At 54.2% G+C, this 18,397-nt stretch overlaps 1 protein-coding gene across 13 annotated transcripts in view; it reads right to left on the bottom strand.

Annotated features, from left to right (window-relative positions):
• Positions 1-18,397, bottom strand: part of BCAS1 (brain enriched myelin associated protein 1) — a 154,746-nt gene that overhangs the window by 36,251 nt on the left and 100,098 nt on the right. For 10 of the 13 annotated variants that reach the window (XM_069953636.1, XM_069953639.1, XM_069953643.1 and 7 more), the window contains 2 exons: positions 17,323-17,358; positions 1,512-1,691 (listed from right to left, as the gene is read on the bottom strand). In XM_069953636.1, coding sequence (XP_069809737.1) covers positions 1,512-1,691; positions 17,323-17,358 — 216 coding nt within the window. The remainder of the gene's footprint in view (positions 1-1,511; positions 1,692-17,322; positions 17,359-18,397) is intronic. The other 3 variants (XM_069953640.1, XM_069953647.1, XM_069953645.1) reach the window with 1 other exon arrangement.

Genomic DNA, 18,397 nt, shown 5'->3' with positions numbered 1-18,397 from the left:
TCCTGTATATAGGTGTGATGGATGACACCTATATATATATATATATATATATATATACACACTGTAACCCCCTGTACACCAGGACTGTGCACAGACCTCCCCTCCTGTATATAGGTGTGATGGATGACACTTATATATATACAGTATATACACTATACCCCCTGTACACCAGGACTGTGCACAGACCTCCCCTCCTGTATATAGGTGTGATGGATGGCACCTATATATATACACACTGTAACCCCCTGTACACCAGGACTGTGCACAGACCTCCCCTCCTGTATATAGGTGTGATGGATGGCACCTATATATATACACACTGTAACCCCCTGTACACCAGGACTGTGCACAGACCTCCCCTCCTGTATATAGGTGTGATGGATGACACCTATATATACACACACTGTAACCCCCTGTACACCAGGACTGTGCACAGACCTCCCCTCCTGTATATAGGTGTGATGGATGACACCTATATGTATACACACTGTAACCCCCTGTACACCAGGACTGTGCACAGACCTCCCCTCCTGTATATAGGTGTGATGGATGACACCTATATACACACTGTAACCCCCTGTACACCAGGACTGTGCACAGACCTCCCCTCCTGTATATAGATGTGATGGATGACGTATATATATATATATATATATATATATATATATATACACACATACTATACCCCCCTGTACACCAGGACTGTGCACAGACCTCCCCTCCTGTATATAGGTGTGATGGATGACACCTAGATACACACTGTAACCCCCTGTACACCAGGACTGTGCACAGACCTCCCCTCCTGTATATAGATGTGATGGATGACATATATATATATATATATATATATACACACTATACCCCCCTGTACACCAGGACTGTGCACAGACCTCCCCTCCTGTATATAGGTGTGATGGATAACAGCTCCTATATATACACACTGTAACCCCCTGTACACCAGGACTGTGCAGAGACCTCCCCTCCTGTATATAGATGTGATCGATGACATATATATATACACACACACTATACCCCCCTGTACACCAGGACTGTGCAGAGACCTCCCCTCCTGTATATAGATGTGATCGATGACATATATATATATATATATATATATATATATATATATATATATATACACACACTGTAACCCCCTGTACACCAGGACTGTGCACAGACCTCCCCTCCTGTATATAGGTGTGATGGATGGCACCTATATATATACACACTGTAACCCCCTGTACACGAGGACTGTGCACAGACCTCCCCTCCTGTATATAGGTGTGATGGATGACACCTATATATATATATATATACACACTGTAACCCCCTGTACACCAGGACTGTGCACAGACCTCCCCTCCTGTATATAGGTGTGATGGATGGCACCTATATATATACACACTGTAACCCCCTGTACACCAGGACTGTGCACGGTTCTCCTTAGCTCTCAGTCTGCACAGTGACACAGACAGTATATACAGTATATGTGGAGTATACAGGTTACTCACCTTCCTCCAGAACAGCTTGGGTCGGGGGGCGGTGGACTCTTTCACAGCTTTGCCCTGCTCACTGGAGGCCGGGATCTGTGTTGGGACATCAGAGGGTTGGGGGTCCGGGATTAGTACCTGCTCGGGGGGCGACTTCTCTGAGGTTACAGACACAGACACTACAGACGGTTCTAGAGCAACCTACAACAGAGACTGCTGGTTAGTGAGGAGAGATTAGTGCCGGAGATACATCACAGCTAGTGAAGCCTTAGTGTTATCACTATTATCAGTGCCGGAGATATATCACAGCTAGTGGAGCCTTAGTGTTATCACTATTATCACTATTATCAGGGAGATACATCACAGCTAGTGAAGCCTTAGTGTTATCACTATTATCAGTGCCGGAGATACATCACAGCTAGTGAAGCCTTAGTGTTATCACTATTATCACTATTATCAGTGCCGGAGATATATCACAGCTAGGGAAGCCTTAGTGTTATCACTATTATCAGTGCCGGAGATACATCACAGCTAGGGAAGCCTTAGTGTTATCACTATTATCAGTGCCGGAGATACATCACAGCTAGTGGAGCCTTAGTGTTATCACTATTATCAGTGCCGGAGATACATCACAGCTAGTGGAGCCTTAGTGTTATCACTATTATCAGTGCCGGAGATACATCACAGCTAGTGAAGCCTTAGTGTTATCACTATTATCACTATTATCAGTGCCGGAGATATATCACAGCTAGTGAAGCCTTAGTGTTATCACTATTATCAGTGCCGGAGATACATCACAGCTAGTGAAGCCTTAGTGTTATCACTATTATCACTATTATCAGGGAGATACATCACAGCTAGTGAAGCCTTAGTGTTATCACTATTATCAGTGCCGGAGATACATCACAGCTAGTGGAGCCTTAGTGTTATCACTATTATCACTATTATCAGTGTCGGAGATACATCACAGCTAGTGAAGCCTTAGTGTTATCACTATTATCAGTGCCGGAGATATATCACAGCTAGTGGAGCCTTAGTGTTATCACTATTATCAGGGAGATACATCACAGGTAGTGGAGCCTTAGTGTTATCACTATTATCAGTGCCAGAGATACATCACAGCTAGTGGAGCCTTAGTGTTATCACTATTATCACTATTATCAGGGAGATACATCACAGCTAGTGAAGCCTTAGTGTTATCACTATTATCAGTGCCGGAGATACATCACAGCTAGTGAAGCCTTAGTGTTATCACTATTATCAGTGCCGGAGACACATCACAGCTAATGGAGCCTTAGTGTTATCACTATTATCAGTGTCGGAGATACATCACAGCTAGTGAAGCCTTAGTGTTATCACTATTATCACTATTATCAGTGCCGGAGATACATCACAGCTAGTGAAGCCTTAGTGTTATCACTATTATCAGTGCCGGAGATACATCACAGCTAGTGGAGCCTTAGTGTTATCACTATTATCAGTGCCGGAGATACATCACAGCTAGTGAAGCCTTAGTGTTATCACTATTATTAGTGCCAGAGATATATCACAGCTAGGGAAGCCTTAGTGTTATCACTATTATCAGTGCCGGAGATACATCACAGCTAGTGGAGCCTTAGTGTTATCACTATTATCAGTGCCGGAGATACATCACAGCTAGTGAAGCCTTAGTGTTATCACTATTATTAGTGCCAGAGATATATCACAGCTAGGGAAGCCTTAGTGGTATCACTATTATCAGTGCCGGAGATACATCACAGCTAGTGGAGCCTTAGTGTTATCACTATTATCACTATTATCAGGGAGATACATCACAGCTAGTGGAGCCTTAGTGTTATCACTATTATCACTATTATCAGTGCCGGAGATACATCACAGCTAGTGGAGCCTTAGTGTTATCACTATTATCACTATTATCAGTGCCGGAGATACATCACAGCTAGTGAAGCCTTAGTGTTATCACTATTATCAGTGCCGGAGATACATCACAGCTAGTGGAGCCTTAGTGTTATCACTATTATTAGTGCCAGAGATATATCACAGCTAGTGAAGCCTTAGTGTTATCACTATTATCAGTGCCGGAGATACATCACAGCTAGTGGAGCCTTAGTGTTATCACTATTATCAGTGCCAGAGATATATCACAGCTAGTGAAGCCTTAGTGTTATCACTATTATTAGTGCCGGAGATATATCACAGCTAGTGAAGCCTTAGTGTTATCACTATTATTAGTGTCGGAGATACATCACAGCTAGTGGAGCCTTAGTGTTATCACTATTATCAGTGCCGGAGATACATCACAGCTAGTGAAGCCTTAGTGTTATCACTATTATCACTATTATCAGGGAGATACATCACAGGTAGTGGAGCCTTAGTGTTATCACTATTATCAGTGCCAGAGATACATCACAGCTAGTGAAGCCTTAGTGTTATCACTATTATCACTATTATCAGTGCCGGAGATACATCACAGCTATAGAAGCCTTAGTGTTATCACTATTATCACTATTCTTAGTGTCGTTCCCTACAGTCGGACAGAAGACTGTATCCTGCTGTGATGTTACATAGGGCTGCCTTTTCTTACCTTCATCCTCAGCGCTGTTTTCACTAAATCTTGACTTTAAAGGAGTTCTGTCATGACGCATAGTTTGTAAAATGATATATACCATATAAATGTATGTATACCATAGATATACCATATAAATGTATGTATACCATAGATATACCATATAAATGTATGTATACCATAGATATACCATATAAATGTATGTATACCATAGATATACCATATAAATGTATGTAAAAGAGAAGTTTCTTACATCCCTGTAATGCTTTCCTCCCCCATGGATCCAATCACTTCCTGGTTTCGTCTCTGATATGTGACCCTGTTGTTGCCATGCACCAGCACACACACTTCCCCACAATCCTCCTGCCTCCTTCCTCCTGCCTCCAGCCCCGTCTTGCTCCTGCCTCCAGCCCCGTCTTGCTCCTGCCTCCAGCCCCGTCTTGCTCCTGCCTCCAGCCCCGTCTTGCTCCTGCCTCCAGCCCCGTCTTGCTCCTGCCTCCAGCCCCGTCTTGTTCCTGCCTCCAGCCCCGTCTTGTTCCTGCCTCCAGCCCCGTCTTGTTCCTGCCTCCAGCCCCGTCTTGTTCCTGCCTCCAGCCCCGTCTTGCTCCTGCCTCCAGCCCCGTCTTGTTCCTGCCTCCAGCCTCGTCTTGTTCCTGTTACTGCCTCCAGCCCTGTCTTGCTCCTGCACCTGTCTCCAGCCCTGTCTTGTTCCTGCCTCCAGCCCCGTCTTGTTCCTGCCTCCAGCCCCGTCTTGCTCCTGCTCCTGCCTCCAGCCCCGACTTGCTCCTGTTCCTGCCTCCAGCCCCGTCTTGCTCCTGCCTCCAGCCCCGTCTTGTTCCTGCCTCCAGCCTCGTCTTGTTCCTGTTACTGCCTCCAGCCCTGTCTTGCTCCTGCACCTGTCTCCAGCCCTGTCTTGTTCCTGCCTCCAGCCCTGTCTTGTTCCTGCCTCCAGCCCCGTCTTGTTCCTGCCTCCAGCCCCGTCTTGTTCCTGCCTCCAGCCCCGTCTTGTTCCTGCCTCCAGCCCCGTCTTGCTCCTGCTCCTGCCTCCAGCCCCGACTTGCTCCTGTTCCTGCCTCCAGCTCCGTCCTGTTCCTGCCTCCAGCCCCGTCCTGTTCCTGCCTCCAGCCCCGTCCTGTTCCTGCCTCCAGCCCCGTCCTGTTCCTGCCTCCAGCCCCGTCCTGTTCCTGCCTCCAGCCCCGTCCTGTTCCTGCCTCCATCCCCGTCTTGCTTCTGCCTCCAGCCCCGTCTTGCTCCTGCCTCCAGCCCCGTCTTGTTCCTGCCTCCAGCCCCGTCTTGTTCCTGCCTCCAGCCCCGTCTTGTTCCTGCCTCCAGCCCCGTCTTGTTCCTGCCTCCAGCCCCGTCTTGTTCCTGCCTCCAGCCCCGTCTTGTTCCTGTTCCTGCCTCCAGCCCCGTCTTGCTCCTGCCTCCAGCCCCGTCTTGTTCCTGCCTCCAGCCCCGTCTTGTTCCTGCCTCCAGCCCCGTCTTGTTCCTGCCTCCAGCCCCGTCTTGTTCCTGCCTCCAGCCCCGTCTTGTTTCTGCCTCCAGCCCCGTCTTGTTCCTGCCTCCACTCCGTCTTGTTCCTGTTCCTGCCTCCACCCCGTCTTGTTCCTGTTACTGCCTCCAGCCCTGTCTTGCTCCTGCACCTGTCTCCAGCCCTGTCTTGCTCTTGCACCTGTCTCCAGCCCTGTCTTGTTCCTGCCTCCAGCCCCGTCTTGCTCCTGCCTCCAGTCCCGTCTTGCTCCTGCCTCCAGCCCCGTCTTGTTCCTGCCTCCAGCCCCGTCTTGTTCCTGCCTCCAGCCCCGTCTTGCTCCTGCCTCCAGCCCCGTCTTGCTCCTGCCTCCAGCCCCGTCTTGCTCCTGCCTCCAGCCCCGTCTTGCTCCTGCCTCCAGCCCCGTCTTGCTCCTGCCTCCAGCCCCGTCTTGCTCCTGCCTCCAGCCCCGTCTTGTTCCTGCCTCCAGCCCCGTCTTGTTCCTGCCTCCAGCCCCGTCTTGCTCCTGCCTCCGGCCCCGTCTTGCTCCTGCCTCCAGCCCCGTCTTGCTCCTGCCTCCAGCCCCGTCTTGCTCCTGTTCCTGCCTCCAGCCCCATCTTGCTCCTGTTCCTGCCTCCAGCCCCATCTTGTTCCTGCCTCCAGCCCCGTCTTGCTCCTGTTCCTGCCTCCAGCCCCGTCTTGCTCCTGTTCCTGCCTCCAGCCCCGTCTTGCTCCTGTTCCTGCCTCCAGCCCCGTCTTGCTCCTGTTCCTGCCTCCAGCCCCGTCTTGCTCCTGTTCCTGCCTCCAGCCCCGTCTTGTTCCTGTTACTGCCTCCAGCCCCGTCTTGCTCCTGCAGCTGTCTCCAGCCCCGTCTTGTTCCTGCCTCCAGCCCCGTCTTGTTCCTGCCTCCAGCCCCGTCTTGTTCCTGCCTCCAGCCCCGTCTTGTTTCTGTTACTGCCTCCAGCCCCGTCTTGTTCCTGTTACTGCCACCAGCCCCGTCTTGTTCCTGCCTCCAGCCCTGTCTTACTCCTGTTCCTGCCTCCAGCCCTGTCTTGTTCCTGCCTCCAGCCCCGTCTTGTTCCTGCCTCCAGCCCCGTCTTGTTCCTGCCTCCAGCCCCGTCTTGTTCCTGCCTCCAGCCCCGTCTTGTTCCTGCCTCCAGCCCCGTCTTGTTCCTGCCTCCACCCCGTCTTGTTCCTGTTCCTGCCTCCACCCCGTCCTGTTCCTGTTACTGCCTCCACCCCGTCTTGTTCCTGTTACTGCCTCCACCCCGTCTTGTTCCTGCCTCCACCCCGTCTTGCTCCTGCCTCCAGCCCCGTCTTGTTCCTGCCTCCATCCCTGTCTTGCTCCTGCCTCCAGCCCCGTCTTGCTCCTGCCTCCAGCCCCGTCTTGCTCCTGCCTCCAGCCCCGTCTTGCTCCTGCCTCCAGCCCCGTCTTGTTCCTGCCTCCAGCCCCGTCTTGCTCCTGTTCCTGCCTCCAGCCCCGTCTTGTTCCTGCCTCCAGCCTCGTCTTGTTCCTGTTACTGCCTCCAGCCCTATCTTGCTCCTGCACCTGTCTCCAGCCCTGTCTTGTTCCTGCCTCCAGCCCCGTCTTGTTCCTGCCTCCAGCCCCGTCTTGTTCCTGCCTCCAGCCCCGTCTTGTTCCTGCCTCCAGCCCCGTCTTGTTCCTGCCTCCAGCCCCGTCTTGCTCCTGCCTCCAGCCCCGTCTTGCTCCTGCCTCCAGCCCCGTCTTGCTCCTGTTCCTGCCTCCAGCCCCGTCTTGCTCCTGTTCCTGCCTCCAGCCCCGTCTTGCTCCTGTTCCTGCCTCCATCCCTGTCTTACTCCTGCACCTGCCTCCAGCCCCGTCTTGCTCCTGTTCCTGCTTCCAGCCCCGTCTTGCTCCTGTTCCTGCCTCCAGCCCCGTCTTGCTCCTGCCTCCAGCCCCGTCTTGCTCCTGCCTCCAGCCCCGTCTTGCTCCTGCCTCCAGCCCCGTCTTGTTACTGCCTTTAGCCTCGTCTTGTTCCTGTTACTGCCTCCAGCCCTGTCTTGCTCCTGCACCTGTCTCCAGCCTTGTCTTGTTCCTGCCTCTAGCCCCGTCTTGTTCCTGCCTCCAGCCCCGTCTTGTTCCTGTTCCTGCCTCCAGCCCCGTCTTGTTCCTGTTACTGCCTCCAGCCCTGTCTTGCTCCTGCACCTGTCTCCAGCCCTGTCTTGTTCCTGCCTCCAGCCCCGTCTTGTTCCTGCCTCCAGCCCCGTCTTGTTCCTGCCTCCAGCCCCGTCTTGCTCCTGCCTCCAGCCCCGTCTTGCTCCTGTTCCTGCCTCCAGCCCCGTCTTGCTCCTGTTCCTGCCTCCAGCTCCGTCCTGTTCCTGCCTCCAGCCCCGTCTTGTTCCAGCCTCCAGCCCCATCTTGTTCCAGCCTCCAGCCCCATCTTGTTCCAGCCTCCAGCCCCGTCTTGTTCCAGCCTCCAGCCCAGTCTTGTTCCTGCCTCCAGCCCCGTCTTGCTCCTGTTCCTGCCTCCAGCCCAGTCTTGCTCCTGTTCCTGCCTCCAGCTCCGTCCTGTTCCTGCCTCCAGCCCCGTCTTGTTCCTGCCTCCAGCCCCGTCTTGTTCCAGCCTCGTCTTGTTCCTGCCTCCAGCCCCGTCTTGTTCCTGCCTCCAGCCCAGTCTTGTTCCTGCCTCCAGCCCAGTCTTGTTCCTGCCTCCAGCCCCGTCTTGCTCCTGTTCCTGCCTCCAGCCCCATCTTGTTCCTGCCTCCAGCCCCATCTTGTTCCTGCCTCCAGCCCCATCTTGTTCCTGCCTCTAGCCCCATCTTGCTCCTGTTACTGCCTCCAGCCCTGTCTTGCTCCTGCACCTGTCTCCAGCCCCGTCTTGTTCCTGCCTCCAGCCCCGTCTTGTTCCTGCCTCCAGCCCCGTCTTGTTCCAGCCTCCAGCCCCATCTTGTTCCAGCCTCCAGCCCCGTCTTGTTCCAGCCTCCAGCCCAGTCTTGTTCCTGCCTCCAGCCCCGTCTTGCTCCTGTTCCTGCCTCCAGCCCAGTCTTGCTCCTGTTCCTGCCTCCAGCTCCGTCCTGTTCCTGCCTCCAGCCCCGTCTTGTTCCAGCCTCCAGCCCCGTCTTGTTCCAGCCTCGTCTTGTTCCTGCCTCCAGCCCCGTCTTGTTCCTGCCTCCAGCCCAGTCTTGTTCCTGCCTCCAGCCCAGTCTTGTTCCTGCCTCCAGCCCAGTCTTGCTCCTGTTCCTGCCTCCAGCCCCGTCTTGTTCCTGCCTCCAGCCCCATCTTGTTCCTGCCTCCAGCCCCATCTTGTTCCTGCCTCCAGCCCCATCTTGCTCCTGTTACTGCCTCCAGCCCTGTCCTGCTCCTGCACCTGTCTCCAGCCCCGTCTTGTTCCTGCCTCCAGCCCCGTCTTGTTCCTGCCTCCAGCCCCGTCTTGTTCCTGCCTCCAGCCCCGTCTTGTTCCTGTTACTGCCTCCAGCCCCGTCTTGTTCCTGCCTCCAGCCCCGTCTTGTTTCTGTTACTGTCTCCAGCCCCGTCTTGTTCCAGCCTCCAGCCCCGTCTTGTTCCAGCCTCGTCTTGTTCCTGCCTCCAGCCCCGTCTTGTTCCTGCCTCCAGCCCAGTCTTGTTCCTGCCTCCAGCCCAGTCTTGTTCCTGCCTCCAGCCCAGTCTTGCTCCTGTTCCTGCCTCCAGCCCCATCTTGCTCCTGCCTCCAGCCCCGTCTTGCTCCTGTTCCTGCCTCCAGCCCCGTCTTGCTCCTGTTCCTGCCTCCAGCTCCGTCCTGTTCCTGCCTCCAGCCCCGTCTTGTTCCAGCCTCCAGCCCCATCTTGTTCCAGCCTCCAGCCCCATCTTGTTCCAGCCTCCAGCCCCGTCTTGTTCCAGCCTCCAGCCCAGTCTTGTTCCTGCCTCCAGCCCCGTCTTGCTCCTGTTCCTGCCTCCAGCCCAGTCTTGCTCCTGTTCCTGCCTCCAGCTCCGTCCTGTTCCTGCCTCCAGCCCCGTCTTGTTCCTGCCTCCAGCCCCGTCTTGTTCCAGCCTCGTCTTGTTCCTGCCTCCAGCCCCGTCTTGTTCCTGCCTCCAGCCCAGTCTTGTTCCTGCCTCCAGCCCAGTCTTGTTCCTGCCTCCAGCCCCGTCTTGCTCCTGTTCCTGCCTCCAGCCCCATCTTGTTCCTGCCTCCAGCCCCATCTTGTTCCTGCCTCCAGCCCCATCTTGTTCCTGCCTCTAGCCCCATCTTGCTCCTGTTACTGCCTCCAGCCCTGTCTTGCTCCTGCACCTGTCTCCAGCCCCGTCTTGTTCCTGCCTCCAGCCCCGTCTTGTTCCTGCCTCCAGCCCCGTCTTGTTCCAGCCTCCAGCCCCATCTTGTTCCAGCCTCCAGCCCCGTCTTGTTCCAGCCTCCAGCCCAGTCTTGTTCCTGCCTCCAGCCCCGTCTTGCTCCTGTTCCTGCCTCCAGCCCAGTCTTGCTCCTGTTCCTGCCTCCAGCTCCGTCCTGTTCCTGCCTCCAGCCCCGTCTTGTTCCAGCCTCCAGCCCCGTCTTGTTCCAGCCTCGTCTTGTTCCTGCCTCCAGCCCCGTCTTGTTCCTGCCTCCAGCCCCGTCTTGTTCCTGCCTCCAGCCCAGTCTTGTTCCTGCCTCCAGCCCAGTCTTGCTCCTGTTCCTGCCTCCAGCCCCATCTTGTTCCTGCCTCCAGCCCCATCTTGTTCCTGCCTCCAGCCCCATCTTGTTCCTGCCTCCAGCCCCATCTTGCTCCTGTTACTGCCTCCAGCCCTGTCCTGCTCCTGCACCTGTCTCCAGCCCCGTCTTGTTCCTGCCTCCAGCCCCGTCTTGTTCCTGCCTCCAGCCCCGTCTTGTTCCTGCCTCCAGCCCCGTCTTGTTCCTGTTACTGCCTCCAGCCCCGTCTTGTTCCTGCCTCCAGCCCCGTCTTGTTTCTGTTACTGTCTCCAGCCCCGTCTTGTTCCAGCCTCCAGCCCCGTCTTGTTCCAGCCTCGTCTTGTTCCTGCCTCCAGCCCCGTCTTGTTCCTGCCTCCAGCCCAGTCTTGTTCCTGCCTCCAGCCCAGTCTTGTTCCTGCCTCCAGCCCAGTCTTGCTCCTGTTCCTGCCTCCAGCCCCATCTTGTTCCTGCCTCCAGCCCCATCTTGTTCCTGCCTCCAGCCCCATCTTGTTCCTGCCTCCAGCCCCATCTTGCTCCTGTTACTGCCTCCAGCCCTGTCCTGCTCCTGCACCTGTCTCCAGCCCCGTCTTGTTCCTGCCTCCAGCCCCGTCTTGTTCCTGCCTCCAGCCCCGTCTTGTTCCTGCCTCCAGCCCCGTCTTGTTCCTGTTACTGCCTCCAGCCCCGTCTTGTTCCTGCCTCCAGCCCCGTCTTGTTTCTGTTACTGTCTCCAGCCCCGTCTTGTTCCTGTTACTGCCTCCAGCCCCGTCTTGTTCCTGCCTCCAGCCCCGTCTTGCTCCTGTTCCTGCCTCCAGCCCCGTCTTGCTCCTGTTCCTGCCTCCAGCCCCGTCTTGCTCCTGTTCCTGCCTCCAGCCCCGTCTTGCTCCTGTTCCTGCCTCCAGCCCCGTCTTGCTCCTGTTCCTGCCTCCAGCTCCGTCTTGTTCCTGCCTCCAGCCCCGTCTTGTTCCTGCCTCCAGCCCCATCTTGCTCCTGTTCCTGCCTCCAGCCCCATCTTGTTCCTGCCTCCACCCCGTCTTGTTCCTGCCTCCACCCCGTCTTGTTCCTGCCTCCAGCCCCGTCTTGTTCCTGCCTCCAGCCCCGTCTTGTTCCTGCCTCCAGCCCCGTCTTGTTCCTGCCTCCAGCCCCGTCTTGTTCCTGCCTCCAGCCCCGTCTTGCTCCTGTTCCTGCGTCCAGCCCCATCTTGTTCCTGCCTCCACCCCGTCTTGTTCCTGCCTCCAGCCCCGTCTTGTTCCTGCCTCCAGCCCCGTCTTGTTCCTGCCTCCAGCCCCGTCTTGTTCCTACCTCCAGCCCCGTCTTGTTCCTACCTCCAGCCCCGTCTTGTTCCTGCCTCCAGCCCCGTCTTGCTCCTGCCTCCAGCACCGTCTTGTTCCTGCCTCCAGCACCGTCTTGCTCCTGTTCCTGCCTCCAGCCCCGTCTTGCTCCTGTTCCTGCCTCCACCCCCGTCTTGCTCCTGTTCCTGCCTCCAGCCCCGTCTTGCTCCTGTTCCTGCCTCCAGCCCCGTCTTGCTCCTGTTCCTGCCTCCAGCCCCGTCTTGCTCCTGTTCCTGCCTCCAGCCCCGTCTTGTTCCTGCCTGCAGCGTCGTCTCCCGGTGCCACAGCCCGCATTCTGGACCGCAGCAGAATTGTAAGTGTGTGTGGGGAGGGATGGGGGTCGGAGGATTGGTGTCGTGGGTAGTGTATGTGGAAGGGTATGGTGGGGTAGTGTATGGGGAGGAATGAGGGTCAGGTGGGGTAGTGTATGTGGGTAAGGAGGTCAGGTGGGGTAGTGTGTGTGGAGATGGGGGTCAGGTGGGGTAGTGTATGTGGAAGGGTCTGGTGGGGTAGTGTATGGGGAGGAATGAGGGTCAGGTGGGGTAATGTATGTGGGGATGGGGGTCAGGTGGGGTAATGTATGTGAAAGGGTTAGCTGGGGTAGTGTATGGGGAGGGATAGGGGTCAGGTGGGGTAGTGTATGTGGAAGGGTCAGGTGGGGTAGTGTATGTGGAAGGGTCAGGTGGGGTAGTGTATGGGGAGGGATGGGGGTCAGGTCGGGTAGTGTATGTGTTTGTGGTTTTTAGTTTACTGCACACAGTAATAATTATTAATAATAATAGTTATTTAAACTATAAATATATCACAAAATTATGGTGTTTTTTCGCGAAGTGACACACCAACTGAGTTATACCTGTTTTTGTGCCGAAAACCAAGCTCAAAAGGTTGCCCATCACTGGCCTAAGGTATATGGTATATGGATACAGCCTATGGTATATGGATACAGCCTATGGTATATTGCAGGGGTCCTCAACTGGTGGACCGTGGTCCGAATGCTGACCATGGAGGCCCGCTGTCCGGACAGAGGCTGCGCTGCTCTCCTTTCCCGATGCTGCGCTCTGCACAGTAAATATGACTCCCTCTCTCAGTCATTCTTGTGGCCACAGCGGTCATAGGAGGCCGTGCTCAGGAGGACTATATAATAGTGGAGGAGCGCACAGGGATCTATACATTACTGGGTGAGCGTACAGGAGGGCTATGTACTACTGGGGGAGCACACAAGGGGGCTATATACTACTGGGGGCAGCGCACAGGGGGCTATATTCTACTGGGGAGCACACAGGGGGGCTATATACTACTGGGGCAGCACACAGGTTTTTTTACTGCTGGGGAGCACACCGGGGGTCTATATACTACTAGGGGAGCGCACAGGGGGGGCTATACTACGGAAAAGCGCACAGGGGCTATATACTACTGGGAGAGCACACAGGGGGCTATATACTACTGGGGGAGTGCACAGGTGGATTACATACTACTGGGGGAGCACACAGGGGGACTATATACTACTGAGGGAGCGCACAAGGAGACTTTATACAACTGGGGGAGCACACAGGAGAGTTGTATATAAATGGGGGAGCACACAGGGGGCTGTATATAAATGAGGGAGCACACAGGGGGCTGTATATAAATGGGGGAGCACACAGGAGCTATATACTACTGGGGGGCGCACAAGGGGGCTGTATGTAAATGGGGAGCACACAGGGGCCTGCATATATCTGGGGGAGCACACAGGGGGGCTATATACTACTGGGGAAGCACACAGGGTGGCTATATACTATTGGGTGAGCACACGGGGGGCTATATACTACTGGGGGAGTGGACAGGGAAGCTATATACTTTCTGGGGGAGCACAGAGGGGGGCTATATACTACTGGGAAAGCACACAGGGGAGCTATATACTACTGGGGGAGTACACAGGGGGGCTATATACTACTGGGGGAGCGCACAGGGGGGCTATATAAGGGCTGGTGAGAGAAAAAAATGCCAGTTTTCCCACTAATAAGCATCAATTCTGTATGTAAATAGTTCAACATTGTGGATTTTGTGGAAAGTAACAAAACACGTTTCCTACTGATGTTCAGCTCGGACCTTCACCTGACAATAGACCCCGGTAAGTGGAGCTTCACTAAAAGATGTTGAGTACCCCTGATATATACCATATACACCATATATCATATATACCATAGGCTATATCATATACCATAGGCTGTATCTATATACCCTAGGCTGTATCCATATACCATATACCATACACCAGGGGTACTCAACATCTTTTAGTGAAGCTCCACTTACCAGGTTCTATTGTCAGGTGAAGGTCCGAGCTGAACATCAGTAGTAAACGAGTTTTGTTACTTTTCACAAACGTTGTTGAACTATTTACATACAGAATTGATGCTTAATAGTGGGAAAACTGGCATTTTTTCTCTAACCAGCCCTTATACCGCCGCCATGTGCGCTCCCCCAATAGGATATAGTCCCCATGTGTGCTCCCCCAGTAGTAATAGCCGCCCTGTGTGCTCCCCCAGTAGTATATAGACCCGTGTGCTCCCCCAGTATTATATAGTCCCCCTGGGAATTCCCCCTATAGTATATAGCCCCCCTGTTAACTCCCCCAGTAGTATATAGCCCCCCTGTGTGCTTCCCCCAGTAGAATATAGCCCCCCTATGTGCTCCCCCAGTAGTATATAGCCCCCTGTGTGCTCCCCAGTAGTAAATAGTTCCCCTGTGTGCTCCCCCAGTAGTATATAGCCCCCTTTGAGCTCCCCAACTAGTATATAGTCCCCCTGTGTGCTCCCCCAGTAGTATATAGTCCCCTTGTGTGCTCCCCCCAGTAGTATATATTCCCCCTGTGCGCTCCCCCAGTAGTATATAGTCTCCCTGTGCGCTCCCCCAGTAGTATATAGTCCCCCTGTGCGCTCCCCCAGTAGTATATAGTCCCCCTGTGCGCTCCCCCAGTAGTATATAGTCCCCCTGTGCGCTCCCCCAGTAGTATATAGCCCCCGTGTGCCCCCCAGTAGTATATAGCCCTCTTTGAGCTCCCCCAGTAGTATATAGACCCTCTGTGTGCTCCCCAGTGGCGCAGCTACCATGGGAGCAGGGCAGGCAGTTGCTATGGGGCCCCGGCTTCAGAGGGGCCCGGCCCCACCTGGCCTGTCTCCCCTGTCTCCATGGTGCTACAGCACTGACAGCAAAACACACTGTCAGAGAGCTGAAGGGAGCCGTCTGCAACCCTCTCTCAGGCACCTCTGCACCTCCCCCTGACACAGACTCAGGGTGTCCTGCATCAGTGTCCCCCTCTTCACAAGTGATAATAGTAGGTTCCGATAAGCTCCACCCCCATCGCAGAAAGCCCCGCCCCAGGCGCCCCCGCGGGTGGGATATTAGCTCACCGGAACAGGAGAAGAGACAGCCTGAAGGATGGTAACTATAACTGCTAGCTTCCCAGCATCCTGTATAATGGGATCACTCAGCTTCCCTGGCATCCTGTATAATGGGATCACTCAGCTTCCCTGGCATCCTGTATAATGGGGTCACTCAGCTTCCCTGGCATCCTGTATAATGGGGTCACTCAGCTTCCCTGGCATCCTGTATAATGGGGGTCACTCAGCTTCCCTGGCATCCTGTATAATGGGGTCACTCAGCTTCCCTGGCATCCTGTATAATGGGGTCACTCAGCTTCCCTGGCATCCTGTATATTGGGGTCACTCAGCTACCCTTGCATCCTGTATAATGGGGGTCACTCAGCTTCCCTGACATCCTGTATAATGGGGTCACTCAGCCTCCCTGGCATCCTCTATTATTGGGTCTCTCAGCTTCCCTCAGCGTCTTAAAGCAGCCCGCACCCCGCAGGTGTCTCAGAGCCGCCCGAACCAGCATAGACTCCGAGCGGCCTGCTACCCCTCACCCCTACCCCAGGGCACAGCGTCTCAGAGCTACCAAAGGGGGGACAGCACCATATCACCGGGACAGGTGTGCATGTTGGGGGCCCCATACACTTTTTTGCTATGGGGCCTCATAAATCCTAGTTACGCCCCTGGTGCTCCCCCGTAGTACATAGACCCCCGTATGCTCTCCAGTAGTATATAGCTCCCCTGTGCGCTCTTCCAGTAGTATATAGACCCCGCTTTGTGCTCCCCCTCCCATATAGCCCCCCTGTGCGCTCTACTAGTAGTATTCCATTGTGCACTCCCCCAGTAGTATAAACCCCTGTGTGCTCCCCCAGTAGTATATAGCCTCCGTGAACTTCCCCAGCAGTATATAGCCCCCCTGTGTTCTCCCCAAGTAGTATATAGCCCCCCTGTGTGCTCCCCCAGTAGTATATAGCCCCCCTGTGTGCTCCCCAGTAGTAAATAGTCCCCCTGTGTGCTCCCCCAGTAGTATATAGCCCGCTTTGAGCTCCCTAAGTAGTATATAGTCCCCCTGTGTGCTCCCCCAGTAGTATATAGCCCCCTTTGAGCTCCCCCAGTAGTATATAGTCCCTCTGTGCGCTCCCCCAGTACTATATAGTCCCTGTGCACTCCCCCAGTAGTATATAGTCCCCCTGTGCACTCCCCCAGTAGTATATAGTGCCCCTGTGCACTCCCCCCGTAGTATATAGTCCCCCTGTGCGCTCCCCCAGTAGTATATAGTCCCCCTGTGCGCTCCGCCAGTAGTATATAGCCCCCTTTGCGCTCCACTAGTAGTATATAGCCCCCCGTGTGCCCCCCAGTAGTATATAGCCCCCTTTGAGCTCCCCCAGTAGTATATAGACCCTCTGTGTGCTCCCCCGTAGTACATAGACCCCCGCATGCTCTCCAGTAGTATATAGCTCCCCTGTGCGCTCTTTCAGTAGTATGTTCACTCCGCTTTGTGCTCCCCCTCCCATATAGCCCCCCTGTGCGCTCCCCTAGTAGTATATAGTTCCCTTGTACGCTCCCCCAGTAGTATATACCCCTGTGCGCTCCCCCAGTAGTATATAGCCATCCTGTGCAGTCCCACAGTAGTATATAGCCCCCTCTGCGCTCCAGTTATATAGACCCCCACTTTGAAATCCCCAGTGGTATATAGCCCCCCTGTGTGCGCCCTCAGTAGTACATAGCCCCCCTGTGTGCTCCCCAGTAGTATATAGACCCCTGTGTGCTCCCCCAGTAGTATATAAACCCCCTCTGTGTGCCCCTCCGGTTATATAGACCCCCTCTGCTCCCCAGTAGTATATAGCCCCCTGTGCGCTCAACCAGTTATATAGACCCCCACTTTGAGATCCCCAGTGGTATATAGCCCCCCTGTGTGCGCCCTCAGTAGTATATAGCCCCCCTGTGTGCTCCCCAGTAGTATATAGACCCCTGTGTGCTCCCCCAGTAGTATATAAACCCCCTCTGTGTGCCCCCCCGGTTAAATAGACCCCCTCTGCTCCCCAGTAGTATATAGCCCCCCTGTGTGCTCCCCCTCCCATATAGCCTCCCTGTGCGCTCTCCCAGTGTTATATAGACCAGAGACAGAGAGCGGCATCTTGTGACCGCTGCGGCCACAAGAATGACTGACAGAGAGGGAGACATAGTTATCGGCTATAGGGAAAGGGGAGCAGGGCAGCTCAGTATACAGGAATAGCAGCAGGGGTCCGGACAGCTGGCCTCCGCGGTCTGCCAGTTGAGGACCCCTGGTATTTATGGTATATAGCTGTATACATGTATTCCAGGAAGCCTTAGAGCTGCCTCCACCTTCCTGAGTCAGCGGTAATGTAATGCAGAGTTTGGGTTCAGACCTGAATGTACTTGTACTTGTAGTCCTCTGGTCTCTGTCAGTCATCTCTCAGTATACATTGCGGCTGCCGGGTTACAGCTTATTACAGACAATGTAATAATGTTATAATCAGACTGGACACATTATTACTTACTTTGCCGCCGCTTGTCTGGTCTTCTTCTTTTTTGGACTATAAAGGAAAGAAACGTTATATTATTTTAGCAGAGTGGAGGATTATGGGAGGCAAGGACACACAACGTCCGAGAGACTCCCTGCCAGGTGTTATTATTATACACAACGGCCGAGAGACTCCCTGCCGGATTATTATTATACACAACGGCCGAGAGACTCCCTGCCAGGTATTATTATTATACACAACGGCCGAGAGACTCCCTGCCAGATTATTATTATTATACACAACGGCCGAGAGACTCCCTGCCAGGTGTTATTATTATACACAACGGCCGAGAGACTCCCTGCCGGATTATTATTATACACAACGGCCGAGAGACTCCCTGCCAGATTATTATTATTATACACAACGGCCGAGAGACTTCCTGCCAGATTATTATTATTATACACAACGGCCGAGAGACTTCCTGCCGGATTATTATTATACACAACGGCCGAGAGACTCCCTGCCGGATTATTATTATACACAACGGCCGAGAGACTCCCTGCAGGATATTATTATAGTATTGGGGGGCAGAGGATGTAGCAGAGGTTATAGTATTTGGGGGGCAGAGGTTATAGTATTTGGGGGGCAGAGGTTATAGTATTGGGGGCACAGGATGTAGCAGAGGTTATAGTATTGGGGGCAGAGGATGTAGCAGAGGTTATAGTATTTGGGGGGCAGAGATTATAGTATTGGGGGGCACAGGATGTAGCAGAGGTTATAGTATTGGGGGGCCGAGGATGTAGCAGAGGTTATAGTATTGGGGGCACAGGATGTAGCAGAGGTTATAGTATTGGGGGGCAGAGGTTATAGTATTGGGGGGCCGAGGATGTAGCAGAGGTTATAGTATTGGGGGGCAGAGGTTATAGTATTGGGGGGCAGAGGTTATAGTATTGGGGGCACAGGATGTAGCAGAGGTTATAGTATTGGGGGGCAGAGGATGTAGCAGAGGTTATAGTATTGGGGGCACAGGATGTAGCAGAGGTTATAGTATTGGGGGGTAGAGGTTATAGTATTGGGGGGCAGGATGTAGCAGAGGTTATAGTATTGGGGG

The sequence above is a fragment of the Dendropsophus ebraccatus genome, chromosome 14 (assembly GCF_027789765.1).
Source record: "Dendropsophus ebraccatus isolate aDenEbr1 chromosome 14, aDenEbr1.pat, whole genome shotgun sequence".
NCBI lineage: Eukaryota > Metazoa > Chordata > Amphibia > Anura > Hylidae > Dendropsophus > Dendropsophus ebraccatus.
Note: the sequence above shows the minus strand (reverse complement) of the source record. Positions and strands in the feature narration are given on the sequence as shown.